The sequence below is a fragment of the Musca domestica genome, unplaced genomic scaffold (genome assembly GCF_030504385.1).
Source record: "Musca domestica strain aabys unplaced genomic scaffold, Musca_domestica.polishedcontigs.V.1.1 92, whole genome shotgun sequence".
Taxonomy (NCBI): Eukaryota; Metazoa; Arthropoda; class Insecta; order Diptera; family Muscidae; genus Musca; species Musca domestica.
The window spans coordinates 2,702,647-2,722,012 of NW_026712441.1; the positions used below are offsets into that span (position 1 = coordinate 2,702,647).

Consider the following 19,366-nt stretch of genomic DNA (forward strand, 5'->3'; position numbering starts at 1 on the left):
TAAGGTTATTAGCCAATTAGAATAAACTAAATAATAAAAATGCTTATACAGCAGCTAAGCAGAATATTATAAATATCAATGTAAAATTCGATTTAAGGTAGTCAGTGTTCCCGCTCTATATGCAAATAAACGGTTTTTAAAAGTAAATTAAAAACAAATAAACTTTTTTTAACAAGTGAACTAAGTGAAATATAAAAGTCGCGCGATAACTCTCGAAGGGAGTATCCGAATTGGTCCAAACTCAATACATCGTAATATTATCATAATATAATATTATTTTGTGTATACTTGGCAAAACACAATATTTTTGTCAGTGCTAAGTTCGGTGTGAAAATGGATATTATCAACCCACTTTTTCAAGTAGCTCCCCCACAAAGGGTTAAAATTTGAAATAATTATAACTCTCATATACAATTTAAGATTCAATCTTGTGAAATAACCCCAAAATTCCATTCTTTTTTCGCGGTTTTTCCCCAAAATAAAAATGGTGCTATAAAAATGAAAAATAAACAAACCCAACTGTTGCATATTTAAAAGTCTATTTGACTCTATAAGGCTATAGCACAAAGTTGTATGTTTTTAATTTCTTTGAAGTTGAGCAACCTTTTTTATTGAGCCATGCTTGGTAAAGCCGTAATAAACAAAATAATTAAAAAAATTATGTGGAAATTTAAATTCATATTACAGCTTTTGGGAAATTGCAATTGCATTATGAACACGGCGTTCCATTCGTTGCGATTTTCTTTTATCTAAAACCATTTTCTTTTATCTAAAAAAATTGTTTGTTGCATTTGTTATTGGAAAATTTAAAGTTACAAGCATGGTACAATGATATCAAGGTAGGGCTATGATACCATATGATTTCAATTTTTTTATTTTCTTGGCTTAATATGTCATCTTTATTTGTTTTTGTATGTGTTTTCTTGTCAATAACAAAAAAATTGTTCAGAAAATATTCAAATTCGGGTGTTTTCAAAATGTTTATTTCATCGTATGCATCGACAAAATCTAGAGTTTTTGTAGCGAAATAATCCTTTAGAGATATATAGAACCTGGTTTTGAAAACAAGTGTTGACCTTTCATTCAGTTTTCGCGGTTTTCAATTATTTATTCAAAATAAATGCAACAAGTTGTTTGATTTTGTTATTGTTTTGATACCATATAACCAGGTTCTATATATCTCTAAAGGATTATTTCGCTACAAAAACTCTAGATTTTGTCGATTCATACGTTGAAATAAACATTTTGAAAGCATCCGAATTTGAATGTTTTCTGAACAATTTATTTGTTATTGAAAAGAAAACACATACATAAACAAATAAAGATGACATATTAAGCCAAGAAAATAAAAAAATTGAAATCATATGGTATCATAGCCCTACCTTGATATCATTGTACCATGGTTACAAGACTCTAGCTTTAGGGATGTGTTTTTCAAATTTAATAACTCTGCCATTCATACCTTGTAATTATTATACCATGAATTTAACTACCAAGTCTAGGGTACTTACAGATATAACGTCGAAACTTTGGCTTGTGGGTGTACTTCTATTTTACTCATTTTATTAGAAACGTACAGAATCCTTTCAAACTTGTCATTCGTCGAACAATTTACGTCACTGCTAATGCTAACAGTTGACCATTACGCGTGAAGTCGTTTTTACATCACTTTCTAAAGTAGACCCTCGGCTCATTTAATGAATGTTTTCAACACATTGTATTTTACTTATGTCTCATTCGTAAACAACAGAGTACTCCGAGTCTTTGCTTTCTGTTTATTTTTTATCGGGTATTCCTTTGTGGCCTTCACATTCGTTTCGTTGCGACGTTCTTCATTTTTGTTTCCAACGCTCGCAACGAACAACCAACCAAACGAAAGCGCGCGCTTGAAGCAACTGATGAACACCCTCCAATAAGACCAAAAGGAGGATAAAACCAATAAAACAATCAAGGAATTGAATAAGAATTGGATTGGACAAATTTGTTGGACAGGATTATTATTTAAAAAACATAAAAACAGGTAAGTATGTAATTCTAATTGCTTTGCTATGCATACACCTTGGACAACCAAGGATAAAGTGGCGTCATTTGTAAGATGGTGGAGATCGGACCATTCCTTCAGGCCCCTCCCGGATCCTGATGCTAATGCAAGATCTGCTATATGGGGGCTATACGAAGGCGTGGACCTGCAAAGACAATTTTCTGTCATAGCCTGTAGTATCCATTACGAAACTCAAATACCAAATTTGAAACAATGTCGCTAATATCAACAAAATACCGAACATCGTGAGGAACCGTTATATGGTGGCTATATGAAAACGTGGACCTACATGGCCCATTTACGAACTTAACCTGCCTACTGGCAAAAAATTTAATAAAGAAGTTGCAAATTGCGTAGTTGTCAAGCATAAAAACGTTGCAAACAGGTGTGAGATACCGTAACATGAACACTGGCCATAAATTGACTAAACATTGATGCAGAGGTTTGTGTTTTTTATAAATTTGTGTGAGCAGTGCTTCAAGAGAACACAACCCCCTTATATTCAAAGAGCAAACAATTATATGAAATCGTTGAATGTTGCCCCTAATCTATGAAATTGGCGCGTTTTTGTGTGCTTTTAATCGTTCCAATTGCAGATGGTAACATCGTGTTCAAAACAGATATAGAAAGAAGAGATGAAAAAATTTGTTTATTTCACTATCATTGCAATATCTGCGGAATTTTGAAGATGGCACATGGCACAACAGTAGCAAGTGTTCCTGATCAAATTGTTTTAAAGAAAGAACATAGCACAAATATCGCCAACAGTAGTAGTAGCCCTTTACGAAGCTAGTAGCCACTTGCTGGATACCAAACCCCTCTTGGTAGGAGAGCCGATGCAAATTCACCAACCCATACAAAGAGTTTTCACAGACCACAGAAGACTGGAAAAGCTGGGGCTAGTGGAAATTTCAATAAGACCAACTGAGTCATAACTCTCGTGAAAAGCTGGAAGCAAAGTAAAATGACTATCAAAGAGGAGGTCTGATGCAGCCGCTGGTTCGTCTGCGCCACCTGGAAATGTCCACGATAAATTAAATTTCAAGGCCAGTGATGAACATAATCTCAACACCTGATTTGAATTTTTGAATTTTTATTTTGTTTTTACTGGTAATTCACTTGCTCTTAAATTTTGAAATATGAGAAAAAGTACTTTTTGTGAAGAAGACATGAACAAACTTTGTTTTTGTGTTGCATTCATTTAGGGCGAAATCAGCATTACAACAACTTGTTTTGACATTTAAAGGTGCCGTCAGCTGGGGTGATGCGACTACCTAGTAGATCTACCTTGGCTTTGTCCAAGTAAATGTCGCTGGTCCCAAATCTGCCGTACAAAGTGCAGTCCGATGGTTTAGATCTTAAGAAGACTACAATATGACCAAAAAGATTTTAATGGTTTGTATGGGTAAAAAAAAAACTTTGCATATTTAAATTGCAAACATTTATTTTAGTTATTGGATTTTGCTTGCAGGAAATATCTGCCGTTCGCCTATCGCAGAGGCCATAATGAGGAAAGCTCTACATAGGCAAGGAGTAGACAAAGAATGGCTAGTTGATAGTGCAGCCCTAGTAGGGTATCATTCCGGTTCTCTACCGGAAGAAAGGGCGCTAAGTGTTCTACAGAACCATGGTATTCAGTATGACAAAGAAGCCCGGGTAATTAATTCAAACGATTTTGTGGAGTGCGATTACATCTTTGGTATGGACAACGATAATGTGGCTGAACTGAAGAAAATTGCTCCACCCGATTGCAAAGCAAGAATCATGCTATTGGGAGATTTTGGTCTTGCAGAATCGGAAAAAAATATATATGATCCATATTATGTACGTGCTTTGGAGTTAACAACAATATTTTGATTTTGTAAACTTTTATTTTTTTCATTTTTTAGTTTCTAGGTGAGGCACCTTTCGAAGAGGTCTATGATAAATGTCTTATAGCCTGCAAAGCATTTATAAACAATGTAGTTTTAAATAAACATTGTTCATGATAAATTAATGCGTTTTGAAATCATTTAATTTTTATTTGCAATACATTGCAATTCAATATGGTGTATGTAGAAGCATACAACTATCCAATTGTTTATTCTTGGGAAATGTGTGAAAATGCTTATATAAAAAATTCTTTTTGTAAAAAAGCGGATTTTCTGTTTCGTAACTTCTTATTGAATGAATTTTATTTATTTACTTATCACTTTTTTTCCATTAATACAGTCTAGCCTATAGGGCCATAGGCGATTCCAAAAACTTCTATACATGACTACTCTGAAAATTGAGACAGAAGTTATTTGATACAATATTATTTATTCGACAAACAATTATTCTCAAATTACATACTTGAATTCGAACAAATCAAAGACGCATTGTTAAAATTAAAAAAATAACATTTGCTCCAGACATGTAAGAAAAAATCGGGAAATCTGTTATCGTAGTAAAAAATTTGTACATCCTTGCAGACATGAGTTTAGCTTGTATGGTGAGAAACGTCGACCAAGTTGTCGAATTTTTGATAACGCTGTAAGTTGACGAGGTTTATATACAATATTATTGAATGATGAAAAGTGTTAAATGACTTCACTGCAGTCGCTGATTCATTTTATTTAAAATTAAATTTTCCTTTTCATTTGGTGGCTGTCTTGAAAAAGACATGGAGGATTAAGAAAATATTGTCTCCAATTAATTTTGACAAGAAACATTCAAAATTTGATCGAACTTCAACAATTGGTTATCTTCCTCCAACCATTTGGTACGTTCCTTCTGAAGGCCTACTATGAAATTATTACTATTTTATTTTATTTACACATTCACATTTTCCGAATCGAATTATAAATGATATATTCCGAAATAAAGCTGAAACACAAAAAGTATAGAATATTTTGACTGGTAACGATCGAGGAAGATTTAACCATTTTCTAAAAGGACGACTCGCTGTTGTGGTTAAAATTTTCAAACAAAACAATCCTCGTATTGTAATCAATCCGAATACACTATAAGAGTAAACTGCAAAGATTCTAAGATGTGGAAGTGGGGGAACTAGCCACCTCTATTTAGTTTACTTTGCGATTATAACGCCAATACACTTATCTTTTGCCTTTAGGTCTCTTTTTTCGTATTGCAGTGTCATTGCAGTTCTTCGTCTTCTTGGGATTTTTGTTGAAAGAAGACATTTTATAGTTTCTCTGGCCAATACAGATTTATATCCTATAAATAACGTTTCGCATACATTCAACCAAATTTAGTTGGTCTTTTAGAAATAGAAGATTTAGTTATATATCTGTAGAATCCCGATTGCAGCAAAAAAAGAATAAAACTACCTCTATTTATTTGAATAAAAAATTTAACAACTTTATTACATGTTACTTGGTTTGTTCTCTCTTTCTCTTACAATCTAAAGTATATATTTATATATGTATGTTTTATTTATGTATTTAATCATATATAATTGTAAAATTACACATTCTATAATATAAAAAAATCACCAGCAACTTGTGTCCATTCATTTCCACATTTTTTGCAAAACATTGCCCAAGGTTCCATAATCACTTGTCCTTGCCAATTCTAATAGTTAAATCCTTCAACAATTCTCATCTTTCCATTTCTTTTTCGCTTCAATCTTCGACTCAGGTACCAGTGAACTTTTCACACCGCCCAATATATTGGTTGTTGCCTGGGTGGCTAAGACGGCCGGGCACACTACCAGTTGCGGAACTTGACGCATAACAGCTCCAACAGCACCGGTTAAACCTTTTTGGTCATGTTCAGCAACGGCCGTCTCTATGAGATTATTGGCCGAATCGTTGATGCCATCTTTGACAATTTGATAGGCATTCACAACTCCTTCACGTATATCTTTGGGTCTATGTGGACGCCGTTTATTGCCACGTCTAGATCGTTTCAATTGCCTTACCGATGGACCGGGCGACACCATATCGAAGGCTGTCTCTGCAGTGAACTGCAGCAGTTGTATGAGCCGCGATGTAATTTCCAAAGCAGCCAATATGGTGCGAGCACTGAAACTTTGTGCACCCAGCTGGAGGCCACGTATGATTCGGCCATCTTTTTGGTAGTGTTCAATGGGCAGCCAGAAAAGATCATAGATACCCTGAAATAGTTGCACAAAGGCATAAGTGGGTCCGACACCACTTAATATCTTGGGTAATTGGTTGCGTTTGATATCCCTTAGCCATTCCTTGCAGAGGTAATTGAATACTTTTTCAAAACCCAGCAAACCACGACGATACACTATCTTACGTAGAATTATTTTGGAACATTGCAACTGACCCAGCCCCATGAGTAGACCAGCCACTGGGCCCTTGGACAATTCCACACGCCTGCCATGATAATCGAAACATATGGAAATGTCAGGACTGAAAATTATTTCACGGAAATAGGTCGGTGAAGAATCTGTAGGCGGAGAATGTTTTGCGGATTTCTTTGGACTTGTATTGCTTTCCGATTGGGTGTCATCGATAAGTATGGCTAAATTTTCATTTACAATTCGCCTGGCTCGTAGGTCTTGTACAGCTTCCGGCAAATCAAGCTCACTACACAGAGTGGCTGTGGGTGGGGGCGCTGGCGTTTTTGACTTTTCCCCTTCGGGTTTGTCATTGTCACAATTTTTACCAAAACTGGTAAAGAAATCCGTTATAAATTCCAGGGTGTCTTGATCTATGTGCAAACGCAGTGGTGAAAGGGATATCTTTAGAGAGCATTCTTGTGCTGGACTTTGTTCAGGATTCGGTCGGACATGCAAACACTTAACAACCACCATATGCTTCATGCGCCGATTAGAGAAATTGCTGCTATTGGCATTGTAGAGAAATTTATTGATCTCCGAAGTTTGTAGGCGATCCCTTATCTCCAGTTCATTTACCAGGAATACCTGTCGCGAAGCATATGCCGCTTGCAGGGGATACAGTTCGTAAGAGAAACCCACTTTGCTGAGTTGGATTTCAACAAGTACTTCGTGGTTACGATTTTCACCACCCTTAGATTTCCAGGTTAATTTCTCTTTGGGTTTTTTGGTCGACTGCGGCCGGCATTGATTGCTGGCATTTGAAACACCATGACGATAGGCCTCAGACATGGGAGCTGTCTCAGCCGGCGCTGTGGATGTGTTTGCTATGCCACCGAGAGTTTGTGCAAAGTCATGTCCTCCATATAGATGCCAGGTTACCGTCATTTCACATAATGTGTAACGAAGATCAGCCTGCGGAAATGTGGGAGGAGCTTTTAAAATATCATTATGCGAGGATGGCAAGCCAAAATGATTGTCGACAATGCGCAAAGGATCTTCGGACACTTTAATATCTTCGAAATCCAATTCCACGCGTTCTTCGCCCACAATAAAGCAATAGTCTTCCTCGGAAGAACATTGACTTTGTAATTCTTTTGCCGAACTTTTTTCAGATACAACACCAAAATCACCTTTGATTAGCGGCAAAGGTTCGCCTAATGCACCGCTTGAAGATGTACATGGCATATCAAATTCGTGTTTTACACATTGAGTTACGGACACATCTTTCGAGGCCTCATCAGGGAAATAGAATAATTTCAATTCATCTTCTTTCGGGTGAATTGTTGTGGTGGATGATGTTGACATTTCACTGGCCTGTAAAACATCTTCACCATCCTTTACGGCCTCCGCCATTAGTTGATTAACACGTTCTTGATGGCGATCGCAGAGATCTGCAGATGTTTGTGATTCTGCCAAAAGTAAGTCTGATTCTGAACACAATGAAGACTGTAAGGATTCCTTGTCACTGGCCTCTTCATCTTTGGCTATATTATTGGCTATATAGCCAATTAATTGGGCAAATGCACTGCCCGAGTCGTAACAGGTCCGCAAGTGGACATCTTGCAGGGAACATCTGAGATCTAATCTAGGATATTTCTCCGTTGTTTCACCACTGATGCGCAGTGATATCTCCAACAGACCAAAATCCAAAACGGGTACCATATTGCTAGCATCAATAAAGGTTACACGATTGCAGGGAAGCACCTTCGTGGTATCGTGGGGAGCAATGGAGAAGACACATTCTTCCAATACGAATCGCAAGTTACAACCCGTCATGGTGGATATAATATTGCTGCTCACCGAGAAATAGAATAGCTCTAGCACCGCACGATAGGCAAAGTTGTCGGGACGAAAATCAATGGCACAATCCCACAAATGTAACTGCATTTCGGATACTACACTGAACGGTTCATACCCTTCAATGGGATAATCTAGGACATCGAGGAAATCCAAAAGTTGATTGAGCCAAAAGTAGGAGGGCGGCATGAGTATATAACGCAATGTGGTATTTTTAACGCCAGCAGTGATTTTCAGACGTTTTATGTGTTGTGGCAGATTTTTCTTAATTTCTATAGCCACAGTGACCATTTCACTGCGTTCGCCTTGCTTCTGGCCAATAATGCCTTTGGTTAGTCCCAAGGGTATTTTATAAATTGTGGCTTTCATAAAGTCTTCAATGTGAGCTTTACTATCACAACGTAAAGGAGAGTTCATGGGCGCCACACCGCCATGGTACATTTCAAGTTCATTGACCTGAAGACATAAATATGCCAAACAGGGATCATCGCAGTAGCCAGTCAAACTGAATATTTTCAAATCGTCGATGTAAAGTAGAAATTTACCCAAAACTTCGGGCAATATATGATTCTCAGAATCACGGACGGGTACAAAGATGGCGGCTGTGGCTTTGCCTACTTTTATTTCCACTGAACATCTGTGGCCATGACGGGTGTTCAAATCTTTTGTGGAACTTAAAAGAGATTTAAAGTTATTTGTCTGTTTGCGTCGTCGGCGATTTGTTAATCCACCGTCGTCTTCATCATTGGTTTCCTCATCGTCACCATCGTCCTCGTCATCATCATCGTCGGCGTAATTTATTGGCTGTTGTGTTTTCTTTTGTTGCTGTTCATATGGTTCGGCAAAAGGATCATTATCCGGTTGCTGGACTGCTGAAATATAAACAGAATCCATTAGCCCTAAGTTCTGCATTCCCAAAAAACTCTTCTCTTGCATGGGTGTACCGGTCAAATAGGGGGACGAAGGTTCCCACATAAACAAATCAGAGTTCAGACGATTATACAACAATTCAAACAATTGCTTAGATTCCAAAAAGAGATTAAGGCTGGGTAAACTAATACGTATTCCAATCACTGACGAGGCCATCGATTTTTGGCAAAATTCATTGATTTCATGAGTTTCACCTGGCAGTAAAATAGTTTCAGTTACATCAGATTCCATTCTGGGCTGGGCAGTGCTACTCTGGCGACAATTCCGTTTCGAACTAAAAGGCAAACGCGGTTCCTCATCCTTGCCAAAGACATAGCTGTTTTTTATGTCTATGCATAGAGTGGGATATTCAAGAGCGGCGGAATCCTTGCCACTCTCAGCACGAGTATTTACGATATGGGTCTTTTTGGTTTCTTCTTCACAGTAATATATGTTTATTTCATTCGAGCTCAAATTCACTTTATTCAGACAATATTTAACATTCATTTGCTCCAGGGAGAGTAGTAGGAAATCGGGTCTAATATTTTGTTTCCACCAGGGAATACGTTCCGGATCATGTGCAGGTTTTGCATCGATAATAGGAAATCTTAGACGTATATCCAAATTGGAACAGCTCAAACTTATGGTGGTATTGGTGCCAGCCGCAACATCACTATCATTCAATGGAGCCTTGGCGCATGCCTTTGTTGGTGTTTGAGCAAACAAGGCACCTAAACGATCTATAATAGATACATCAAATTCCAATGTGCATGGAGCCAAGTCAAAACCGACTGTCGTCGATGATTTATTCTTGAAATTATTAGAATTTATGGAGTTAATGTTTAGATTTAACTCCGACCTAACTTGGCCCTCACGTGTGCGTTTACGCTGATTGAATGACAACAATTCGGTTATCTTCCCCTCCAGGACTTCACAAAAGTCCAATTGGGTGGCCGACACTGTGGCATTGAATTGTAAGAGACTTTTGTTACGATTCTGTTTACCCTCTGCCACCAGGGGTTGCATACGCACCAAAATGTGATTTTTGTCGCAGAATACTTTTTGATGACCACTCGACTCCTGATCATGGGGCCCCACCTGTTGAACCAGTTCGAAAAATTTTTGTGACACATTTGTTTGTTCATTTACACTCTGCTCATTGTACAGGCTTTCATAGTAATTCGATGCAGATTCCACCAAAATATCCTCCTGCAAAACTACCCACACAAATGACGCTATCTTTACCACAAAATTAGAAATTTCCCCTGATGAATCCAAATTTGTGGGTTTGCGTTGATAACGTGATACGCTGGTTAGAGTGCTACGTGAACTCATTGAAGAGCTTAACGATTCACAGTATTTATCTTGGCTACTGTGTAGATTCCTGTGCATGGCATTCGCATATTGTATGTGATGGGGTGGAGGAGGATCGTCTGCACTTATCCATGCTGATTGATTGCTGAGCATGCCACCACCTCCCATTGATAAATTCTCATAGCCTTCCGCAGATTCTGCTGGAACATGCACCACCTCATTGGAATGCTGCTGTTTCTTAGGGTTAAGGTCGTCAGTAAATGCCTCTATAAACTCCAGTATCATTTGAATTTGGTGTGGCGAACATATGCCACAGATACCACCTAACTCGATGTAGAAGTAGATTTTGGCCCTGTTACATCTTCCGACTGCTTTATTTTCACCTGGACGCTTTGTTCGCCATTCAGCTGTAGCAAAGGTATATCTTGCTGATTGCTATTGCCACAGTCCTCGGAATCCGATTTCAATTCTTGTGTGTTAATATGTGCACCCCTCAAGCTTATGTTGTGCTTTGTGTATGTGGGTATGCGATTTATGATGTCCGCGGCACTGTCTATTCCCTGGTGTTGTTGTTGCTGCTGCTGTTGTGTCGTGGCACTTTTCTCATTGCCAGTTTCATTTTTGTACAACAGCTCCTCCAGGTGCACCTTAAACGCAATACCTTTGAGCGTACTCACCAATGGGTGTTCGATTTGTATTGTTATATTTGTAAACTTTGCCCTAATTCGATTCAAGACATTGTCTATGGTCTCGGCGAATTTCTCTAGACCACCTATTGTGGTGTGTGTGGCATTTGTATCTTCTGACTCATTCTCTTCTTGACGCATATATTCCTCGGCGAGTTGTAAAGAACTGCTAACCGATGACCACATTGATTCAATCATTGAGGTTCCATCATGCTCCCGTTTGACGGGCCTAATACACAGTACAACATCTGATACCTCTATGGCACTATCACTTGTCATCAGGGCGTTCCACGGCACAGACAATGTCAACTGGCCTATATGCCCATCTGTAAATTCCAATGGCCATCCCTGTGCCTCCAACAACTCATTAAGAGTCTCAACGCGTAGCGACACATTTTTGATTGTGGCCTTGCCATTGTAAAGTTCAATATTCAGCTGTTCCAAATTCAGATTTTCATCCAGAAACTGTCCCAAATATCTTTGTAGTAAATAACGACACGTCTTATTCTTCAGCCCATCCCACACATTAAACCACGACATATTTGTTCACCACACTCACGTTCTCGTCTCGCCGTCTAAGTCACTGTGAAGATTTCCTTGAAATTGTTCATTAAAATTGGAATTATTTAATTTTCTGTTGCCTTTTTTACTTCTTATTTATTTTCCGTGTTTATGTTTATGCTTTCTATGCACTAGCTCACTAGCTCTATTGCGTATTTGGCGTATTTGTGTTAGGCGAGTTGTATGTTGTGTTTCCCTAACAAAGAAAATTCATCTTTGTGTTGGACGGACGGTGGCAGAGAGTATCAAAACATTCTTCTTCTTCATCATTACGAATGAACGTAGAAAGAGTATGACGATTTTGCTTAAAGAGAGAGGAGAGATAATGTGATAGCGATGCCAGACTGATTGCCTAATTAACGGTTTTCTACACAATTGTGATTTATTAGACATTGTGAATAGTTATATTAAGAATATCATGACTAAATTAGGGAAATCCCAGGAATTTACCCATGATTTGAGTAAAACTGTATCATAAGAAATAAAAACAACGCTTCGTAATCTTTAAACATTGTCTAGCTAACTCCATTTTGAAGTGTTCTATGAATTTTGGATTAAAATACTCACAAGCCATCTGTTAGCACTGGTAAGTTAGATTTACACGAAATTTGATATTTTCTTCAAAATTTAATTTCTCAAAATTTTTGATAAAAGTTTGTATAATTATTTTTTTATTGAGATATTTTTCAAAAATTGGAAAGTTTTGCGATCAAAATTTTCAATTCAAATGCACAAAACTTTTTTTGATGCCTCAAAATTTAAATTGGCAATATTTATGTCCAGCGAACGAAAACAAACGAAAAAAAATAACGTAACGAAAATAACGAAAAGATTGCAAACGATTGATATAGTTTATTTCCGTGCGCTGTTTATAACATAAATCATGGCTCAATAAAGGTGAGGGTACATAAGCAGCTTGGCATAATGGCTAGGCATATTAATATCAAATTATAAAGGGAAACGACGGCAGGATTTGAGTGCGGGTCTGGAATTCCTTTATGATATGTCTTAAAATATGCCATGCGAAGACTTCAAGCTGGTTATGTACTCACACCTTATGAATGGTCATGCAATCATATATTTACAATTTTTTTTCAAAATTATTCTTTCATATCAGAGATGTGAACCTATTTTCCATGCAGTGAAATTTGCCAAGGTAAGTTACGGAAAATGCAGAGTTGGAAGGTTTATTTGAAATGAATAATTTTACCATGATTAAAGCCTTAAGGGCTAAGTACATAAGAAGCTTGAAGTCATGGCACGGCCTATTTTGTGACATTTCACAAAGGAATTACAGAGCCACACTAAAATCCTGCCGCCGTTTTTCATTATAATTTGGCATTAATATGCCTAGCCATGACTTCAAGCTTTTTATGTATTTGCAGCCTTATTGTGTCAAACACTTTCAACGTTTTTCACAAAAATACTATACTGGGGAAAACCCAGAAAACGTGGATGGACTATTGGGGTTTTCCACAAAATTGAGTCTAAAATAGAGGAATAATATTGTTTTATTCCAAAATTAGACAATTTTTTGCCAGTTATCGTGAAAAATTTTCATTACTGTTGCATCTTAATTTGAAATAATCTCAAATTATTTCCTTTTTTATTCAAAATAATACACACATATACAAATTGCATATATGTTTTGACAGAATAGGGGCACCAAAAAAAGTTTTGTGTTTAGGAGGTAGTAGGTAGAAGAATACAGGTAGTTGCACCGACTGTTGGGACAATGAACTGTCAAGCCGATTTTGGAAATAAAATATATCAGTGATTTGCGTCGTATAAGAAAACGTATAAAAATATACTTATATACTTGACAAAACATTTAAACATTTTTGACATATTAATGTTCCCAAGCGTTGATATCTACCATGGTATATATTACTGGTAGCATGGTACAATGAAGAGAAGGTAGGTCAACTTTGAAAAAATTGCAAGTATAGTGGTCTACCTGTTTGGCTTGTAATGTCAGAATTGTTATCAAAACAATAAAAATGCAAACAACTTGTTGCATTGATTTTGAATAAATAATTGAAAACCGCGAAAACTGAATGAATGGTCAAAATTTCTTTTCAATATCATTTTCTATATATCTCTTATGGTTTATTTCGCGACAAAAACTGTAGATTTTGTCGATGCATTCGTTGCAATAAGCATTTTGAAAACTCCCGAATTTGAATATTTTCTGAACAATTTTTTATTATTGAAAAGAAGACACACACATAAGCAAATGAAGTTGGCATATTAAGCCAGAAAAATAAAAAAAATTTAAATCATATGGTAGTTCTGCCCTACCTTGAATTCATTGTACCATGACTGGTAGTAAGTAGCAAACCAAAACTGATTTGACTTAATAGTAAGAGTAGTGTCAAATTCGATATGACATTTTGTGATTCGATTATTTTCTTGTATATAGTAAATATACACTATTTTTGATACAAACTTTCACTTTCATGTTTCCTAAAATTGCAAAATATAGAATACTTTATGTGTGTATGCTGTTTGGTTTCAACTTGAAAGGGATGTTGCCTTTTCCGCGATTTTCTAGCGATTGCTTGAAGCGTTGAGAGATTAGGAACAACAGCTAACAACTATACATTCATGGGAATGATGCGGTAGCATTAAAATTAAATATTTTAAGAACTATTCTGCATTATCAATTTAATAATCCAAATACCAAAAATGTATATTTTTGAAATTAAAATAATTTATTGAAAATTAATTATTTTGTTTACAATTTTGGACACATAACTCTGACACTTGTATTACTTATAAAAACAAATTTGTATGTGGTTGTTGTTACGATTGTTGTACAACAACACTTGTTGTTACCTGTATTATTCTACCATGAATATGGCACAAGAAAATATAGAATAAATATGTAGAATCAAAATTGAAAGAACGAATGACAAATAAAAATAGCTTTCTGCCCGAAAGTTGCACATTTGACATCGCACACAGATAGTACCATGGTAGAAGAATATAGGTAGAAGCATCAACGCTTGGGAACATTGATATGTCAAAAAAATTAGTGTTTTTTCAAATATAAATAGATTTTTATATGTTTTCTTATACAACGTCATTCGGAAATCATTATACTGTGCGTTTTTCAACAATTTTTACAAATTTAAATAATTTCTCATTCAAGATTTTTAATTCCAAAATTGGTTTGACAGTTCAGTGTCCCAGCAGCTGTGTCGATGCGTCTTCCCATGGTACAATGAAGAGAAGGTAGGTCAACTTTGAAAAAATTTCAAGTATAGAGGTCTACCTGCTTGGCTTGTAATGTCAGAAATAGTATCAAAACAATAAAAAATCAAACAACTTGTTGCATTTATTTTGAATAAATAATTGAAAACCGCGAAAACTGAATGAAAGGTCAACACTTCTTTTCAAAACCAGGTTCTATATATCTCTAAAGGATTATTTCGCTCTAGATTTTGTCGATGCATACGATGAAATAAACATTTTGAAAACATCCGAATTTGAATGTTTTCTGAACAATTTTTTTGTTATTGAAAAGAAAGCACATACATAAACAAATAAAGATGACATATTAAGCCAAGTAAATAAAAAAATTGAAATCATATGGTATCATAGCCCTACCTTGATATCATTGTACCATGCGTCTTCCTATATTCTCCATGGATAGTACAGATAACAGATAGTGGGCACATTGTCTTAGCATTCTCCATTTGACTTTAAGAGCGATATGGCAACATCCATTTCCTACAAAACAAAATTGATCAGCTGATTGTGTTTTCCTTATGTCTCATTCATAAACAACAGCGGTCACTCGGCGGGGACGTCTTTTATTTTGGTTTCTCACAAATGTACAACCTCCTAACAAGAAGATAGATCAAGCAAGTTGTGTTGAGTTGGGCACATTGAACATATATAGAAGAATAGATATAAAATCCAGAATTTTCCATAATAAAAATGGTTAAGAAGATTTTAATGATATGTTTGGGTAAGCGGTTATATATAGTTCCTAATTATGCTCCAAAAATTATTTATAATTAAATTCCTTTCCTACAGGCAACATTTGCCGGTCACCCATCGCCGAGGCCGTTATGGTGGATACTATTAAAAAGGCTGGAGTATCTGATGAATGGGAAGTTGATAGTGCTGCCATTGGAGGTTGGCATGTTGGTAATCCGCCAGATCATCGCGCCTTGAGTACAATGAAAAAACATGATTTGCCCTATACCAATAAAGCACGTCAGATTAAATCGAAAGATTTTGAAGAGTTCGATTACATTTTTGGTATGGATGAAGAAAATATGGATGATTTGGCTAGTAGGGCACCCAAAGGCTCCAAGGCTAAACTACTAATGTTGGGTGACTTTGGTTTACCCAAGGCTGAACGTATTATTGAAGATCCATATTATGTAAGTGTTTATTGAGGATTTGTTGTGTTCTTTTGGGAAGGAGGATTAAATTATTTTTTATTTATTTGACAGCAACGTGGTGATGCCGGCTTTGAGAAGGCCTATCAACAGTGCGTGGTGGCTTGTGATGCCTTCCTTAAGAAGGCTTTGGCTAATGAAATATAAGGTGATAATATTCGGTTATAAATAATATATATTTGTTGATACCTATAAAACGTTTTGAGTTACAGTAGTGGAAGTTTAAAAAAATAAATATCATATACTTTAAAAAAGTAAAAAATGGTTAAAAATTAGTTTTCGTATTTTTATTTTCTTTGGCTTAATCATAGTATAGCTATAACTCTTGGATCGGTCTTAAATCTAAACATCTATTCAAATGTGCAGCATTTTCAAATTGTCATCAACAAATTACAACATTGGAGCAAAAACTATTTCAGATTGATTCGGAAGTTATAGCTAAAATAGGATTGTTACTTTTTTTAATATTAGTATTGTAAAAATTGTGTAAAACATTGCAATACTTAGCGGAATAAAGCAAACGTTGATGAACAAACTAAAAAATATTTAATTGCACAATTTTAGAATAGAATAACGAGTAGAATATGTTGGTACTAATTTGTTTCAAATGGCAGAGTCTGAGGTCGTATTCATTGACGATATAGTACACATTAGATAGAATCGATAATTACTTCAATTTCTATTTGAAATTGCATATTTGTGGTTAGTAGAGCTTTATTTTTAAAATAATTTTTGCAGCAAAAGTTTTTGTTTTTGCAAGAAAAGCTCTTTAATGGAAAATCAATGTAGAACTAAACTAAAATTGCAGTTGACATTATTAGTTTCGTGAAATACAAAGTACCCGTTTAAATCGACTGAAGTACTCATTTTTTTAGTTTTTAATATGTATAGATTTAAAAGTACTGAATTCATTCAAAATACACATTTTTTAAATATTGAATTATTAAAAAAAAAAACTGTTTTCCCACAAATATTTTGGAAAAATACACAATTTTAAGATCTGCAATGATATGTTTGCGTTAACTTTTTGCCTAAAATAAATAAATACGTGTTACTTATGCGGATCATGTAAATTGCAGTTCCGAAACTATTGACTTTCGAATAAAAAATATTCGCGATGGATATATTAAATCGAAACAACTTATTTAGATTACCTAAAAAAGATTACCAAATTCTTGACATACACAGTCGAAATATGTCTTACGAGAGTCACCCTAAATTTTTTCATATATCCTAAAGTAATGTGCATCCTAAAATGATGACTTTGCATTAACTTTATAGGGTCGTTTTGGAACACGGTACGTCGTTCATTTACAAAATCGCTTTATCCTTTAAATCGTTTAAATATAAACTTGGACATATTTGTCTGTGTCTCAAATATGCATTTTCGGATTTGAAAAGGCATCAATAAAATATGCTTCAGTTCTAATCAACAAGTACAATTAACCTACAATTCGGACGTGTTAATAATTCGTTCTCAATTGTAAGTGTTTGAAAAAACTTCGCTACAAGCAATAAGCAGCTGAAAACCTAAAAAGTGTAAATTGATTTGTTCTAGTAGTAATTTTTTATACTGGTGAAAGTTAACTAGCTGCATGTTATTTGCATGTGTAAATACTACGGGATCCTTCGGAAGAAAAATTTCTAAGGGGAGAAAAAATGCAAAAGATATCTACTTAAATATCTATACAAAGATCACTTTTAAACCTGAAACTCAGCAAATCAAAATTTATATATTTTATGTTTCTGAATTTGTTTCAAGGTTGTACTATATAAAGCGCAACTAGTAATTGTATTAAAATTAACGCAATGACTTGACTAAATTGAATTTAAAATGTTTTAGTACATTTATTATATCGTCTACGAGAATTATTTCATTTTTGCCACTGCATATATTTTGCCTAGTTTCCCTTTTACTTGCACTTCATTCTCATATGTTTTTACGTAGATTTTTCAATTTTCACAATTCTTTTGAAACAGGTTGTCGTTCATATGACATTCGTAATTGACCAGAATTTGTTGTCAAACTATTGTTATTACGTAGTTTTTTTTATATTTTTCTTTTGTTGTATAAAATATTTTTTTAAATTCTATTCATTTGCTACAATTGTAAAAAAATAATTGTTAAATTTGTGATTTTATCTCAGTGAGACAATGGGACACTTGAGAATCTTGTTTATTTGTATCGGTGGGTATACTTCATATTTATTTTTGTTGTATATTAGAGTGTCTCATTTCTAAAAATATTTTTTTAACTCTCTTAGGTAACACCTGCCGTTCACCAATGGCCGAAGGAATTCTAAAACATTTGGCTTTGAAAAATAATTTAGATTGGTTTGTTGATAGTGCAGCATTAAGATCATGGAATGTTGGTCGAAAACCAGAGGGCCGCTGCTTAAAAGTACTTGAAGATCATGGTATAAGATTGAAGCATTACGGACGAATGGTATGTCAGCACCTGTTGTCTTTGTAAGATAACTTGTCAATCGAAAATTAAAAATCGAATTCGTTAAACCAACTTCTTGCGAAACCATTTGTATATAGTTTCCATGAAATGCATTCTTACAAAATGCAATGCAATTTCTAAACTTGAGATATTTTTCATTTTTTAATTGTTTTCCTTTTTAGATAACAAAAGAAGATTTTGAAAAGTTTGATTACATTCTTGGCATGGATGAAACTAATCTAAATGAACTGCAAGTAATGGCTGATATGGCTGGTAAAAACTGTCGAGCTAAAGTCGGTTTACTGGGGACTTATTTGGATAATTATGAAATGGAAATTATTAAGGATCCTTACTTTGTAAGAAATTAACGATTTTGTGTTTTGAAAGACAACAAAATAATAGTATTTCATATATCTTATCTAGAGCAAGGGAATGTCAGCGTTCTGTGATACCTTCGATCAAATCTATGCAAGTTGTTTAAAGTTGATTGAAAAACACCGATATGATAATGTCGAACATGCGGATGATGATCCTAATGTTGGTGGTGAAATCAAAGAAGAACAAGAAGAGGGTGCTAAAGCATTGGAGTGTGTGTAAAAGGAGGAATGCTATTAAACATTTTAGATTAGTAAACACAATGAATTCAAAATCTTTCTTATAGAACTTTTGTTAAAATTACAATCATTGAAGGAAGCCCATATCAATTACACATTTTTGGCCCTTGTGTTTATAGAAAAAAAAATAGATTAATCTAAATCTAGGAAAGAATAATAACAGTATTTGTCTGCATTGAATTTAATAGGAAACTACTACTAAAAATAAATCTTGAATTTCTTGTTGTTTTTGTTCTTACGCAATGAATTCTGTTAGAGTAACCCGGTCGGGTCGTTTTTTATTGTGGAG

General features: G+C 35.2%; 4 protein-coding genes across 13 annotated transcripts; 3 read left to right on the forward strand and 1 right to left on the reverse strand.

Annotated features, from left to right (window-relative positions):
• The first annotated feature begins 1,716 nt into the window (after positions 1-1,716).
• LOC101890954 (low molecular weight phosphotyrosine protein phosphatase 2) lies at positions 1,717-4,033 on the forward strand. 3 transcript variants are annotated; one of them, XM_059132020.1, is made up of 4 exons: positions 1,717-2,020; positions 3,247-3,446; positions 3,513-3,865; positions 3,931-4,033. In XM_059132020.1, the coding sequence occupies exons 2-4, from the start codon at positions 3,416-3,418 to the stop codon at positions 4,027-4,029; spliced, it is 483 nt and encodes a 160-aa protein (XP_058988003.1). In that variant the 5' UTR covers positions 1,717-2,020; positions 3,247-3,415; the 3' UTR covers positions 4,030-4,033. The 3 variants fall into 3 exon arrangements, with proteins under 3 accessions (XP_058988003.1, XP_019893353.2, XP_005186467.2); XM_020037794.2 differs by having other exon boundaries at positions 3,288-3,446; XM_005186410.4 differs by lacking the exon at positions 1,717-2,020 and having other exon boundaries at positions 3,148-3,446.
• A 1,324-nt stretch (positions 4,034-5,357) lies between these two features.
• On the reverse strand, positions 5,358-11,805 carry LOC131807008 (autophagy-related protein 2 homolog B-like). Its single transcript, XM_059132019.1, is given in 2 exon segments — positions 5,358-10,684; positions 10,687-11,805. Coding segments are annotated over 2 exon segments (5,967 nt in total). The 5' UTR covers positions 11,582-11,805; the 3' UTR covers positions 5,358-5,612.
• Positions 11,806-15,399: 3,594 nt separating this feature from the next.
• LOC101890100 (low molecular weight phosphotyrosine protein phosphatase 1) lies at positions 15,400-16,292 on the forward strand. The gene is made up of 3 exons (XM_005186405.4): positions 15,400-15,578; positions 15,647-15,999; positions 16,072-16,292. The coding sequence occupies exons 1-3, from the start codon at positions 15,548-15,550 to the stop codon at positions 16,162-16,164; spliced, it is 477 nt and encodes a 158-aa protein (XP_005186462.2). The 5' UTR covers positions 15,400-15,547; the 3' UTR covers positions 16,165-16,292.
• A 560-nt stretch (positions 16,293-16,852) lies between these two features.
• Positions 16,853-19,286, forward strand: LOC101890264 (low molecular weight phosphotyrosine protein phosphatase). 8 transcript variants are annotated; one of them, XM_059132026.1, is made up of 5 exons: positions 16,853-16,916; positions 18,165-18,205; positions 18,282-18,463; positions 18,646-18,819; positions 18,887-19,286. In XM_059132026.1, exons 2-5 carry the CDS (start codon positions 18,172-18,174, stop codon positions 19,058-19,060), a joined length of 564 nt encoding a protein of 187 aa, XP_058988009.1. In that variant the 5' UTR covers positions 16,853-16,916; positions 18,165-18,171; the 3' UTR covers positions 19,061-19,286. The 8 variants fall into 8 exon arrangements, with proteins under 8 accessions (XP_058988009.1, XP_011293723.2, XP_058988010.1 ...); XM_011295421.3 differs by having other exon boundaries at positions 16,858-16,876; XM_059132027.1 differs by lacking the exon at positions 16,853-16,916 and adding an exon at positions 17,536-17,554.
• The last annotated feature ends 80 nt before the right edge of the window (positions 19,287-19,366 follow it).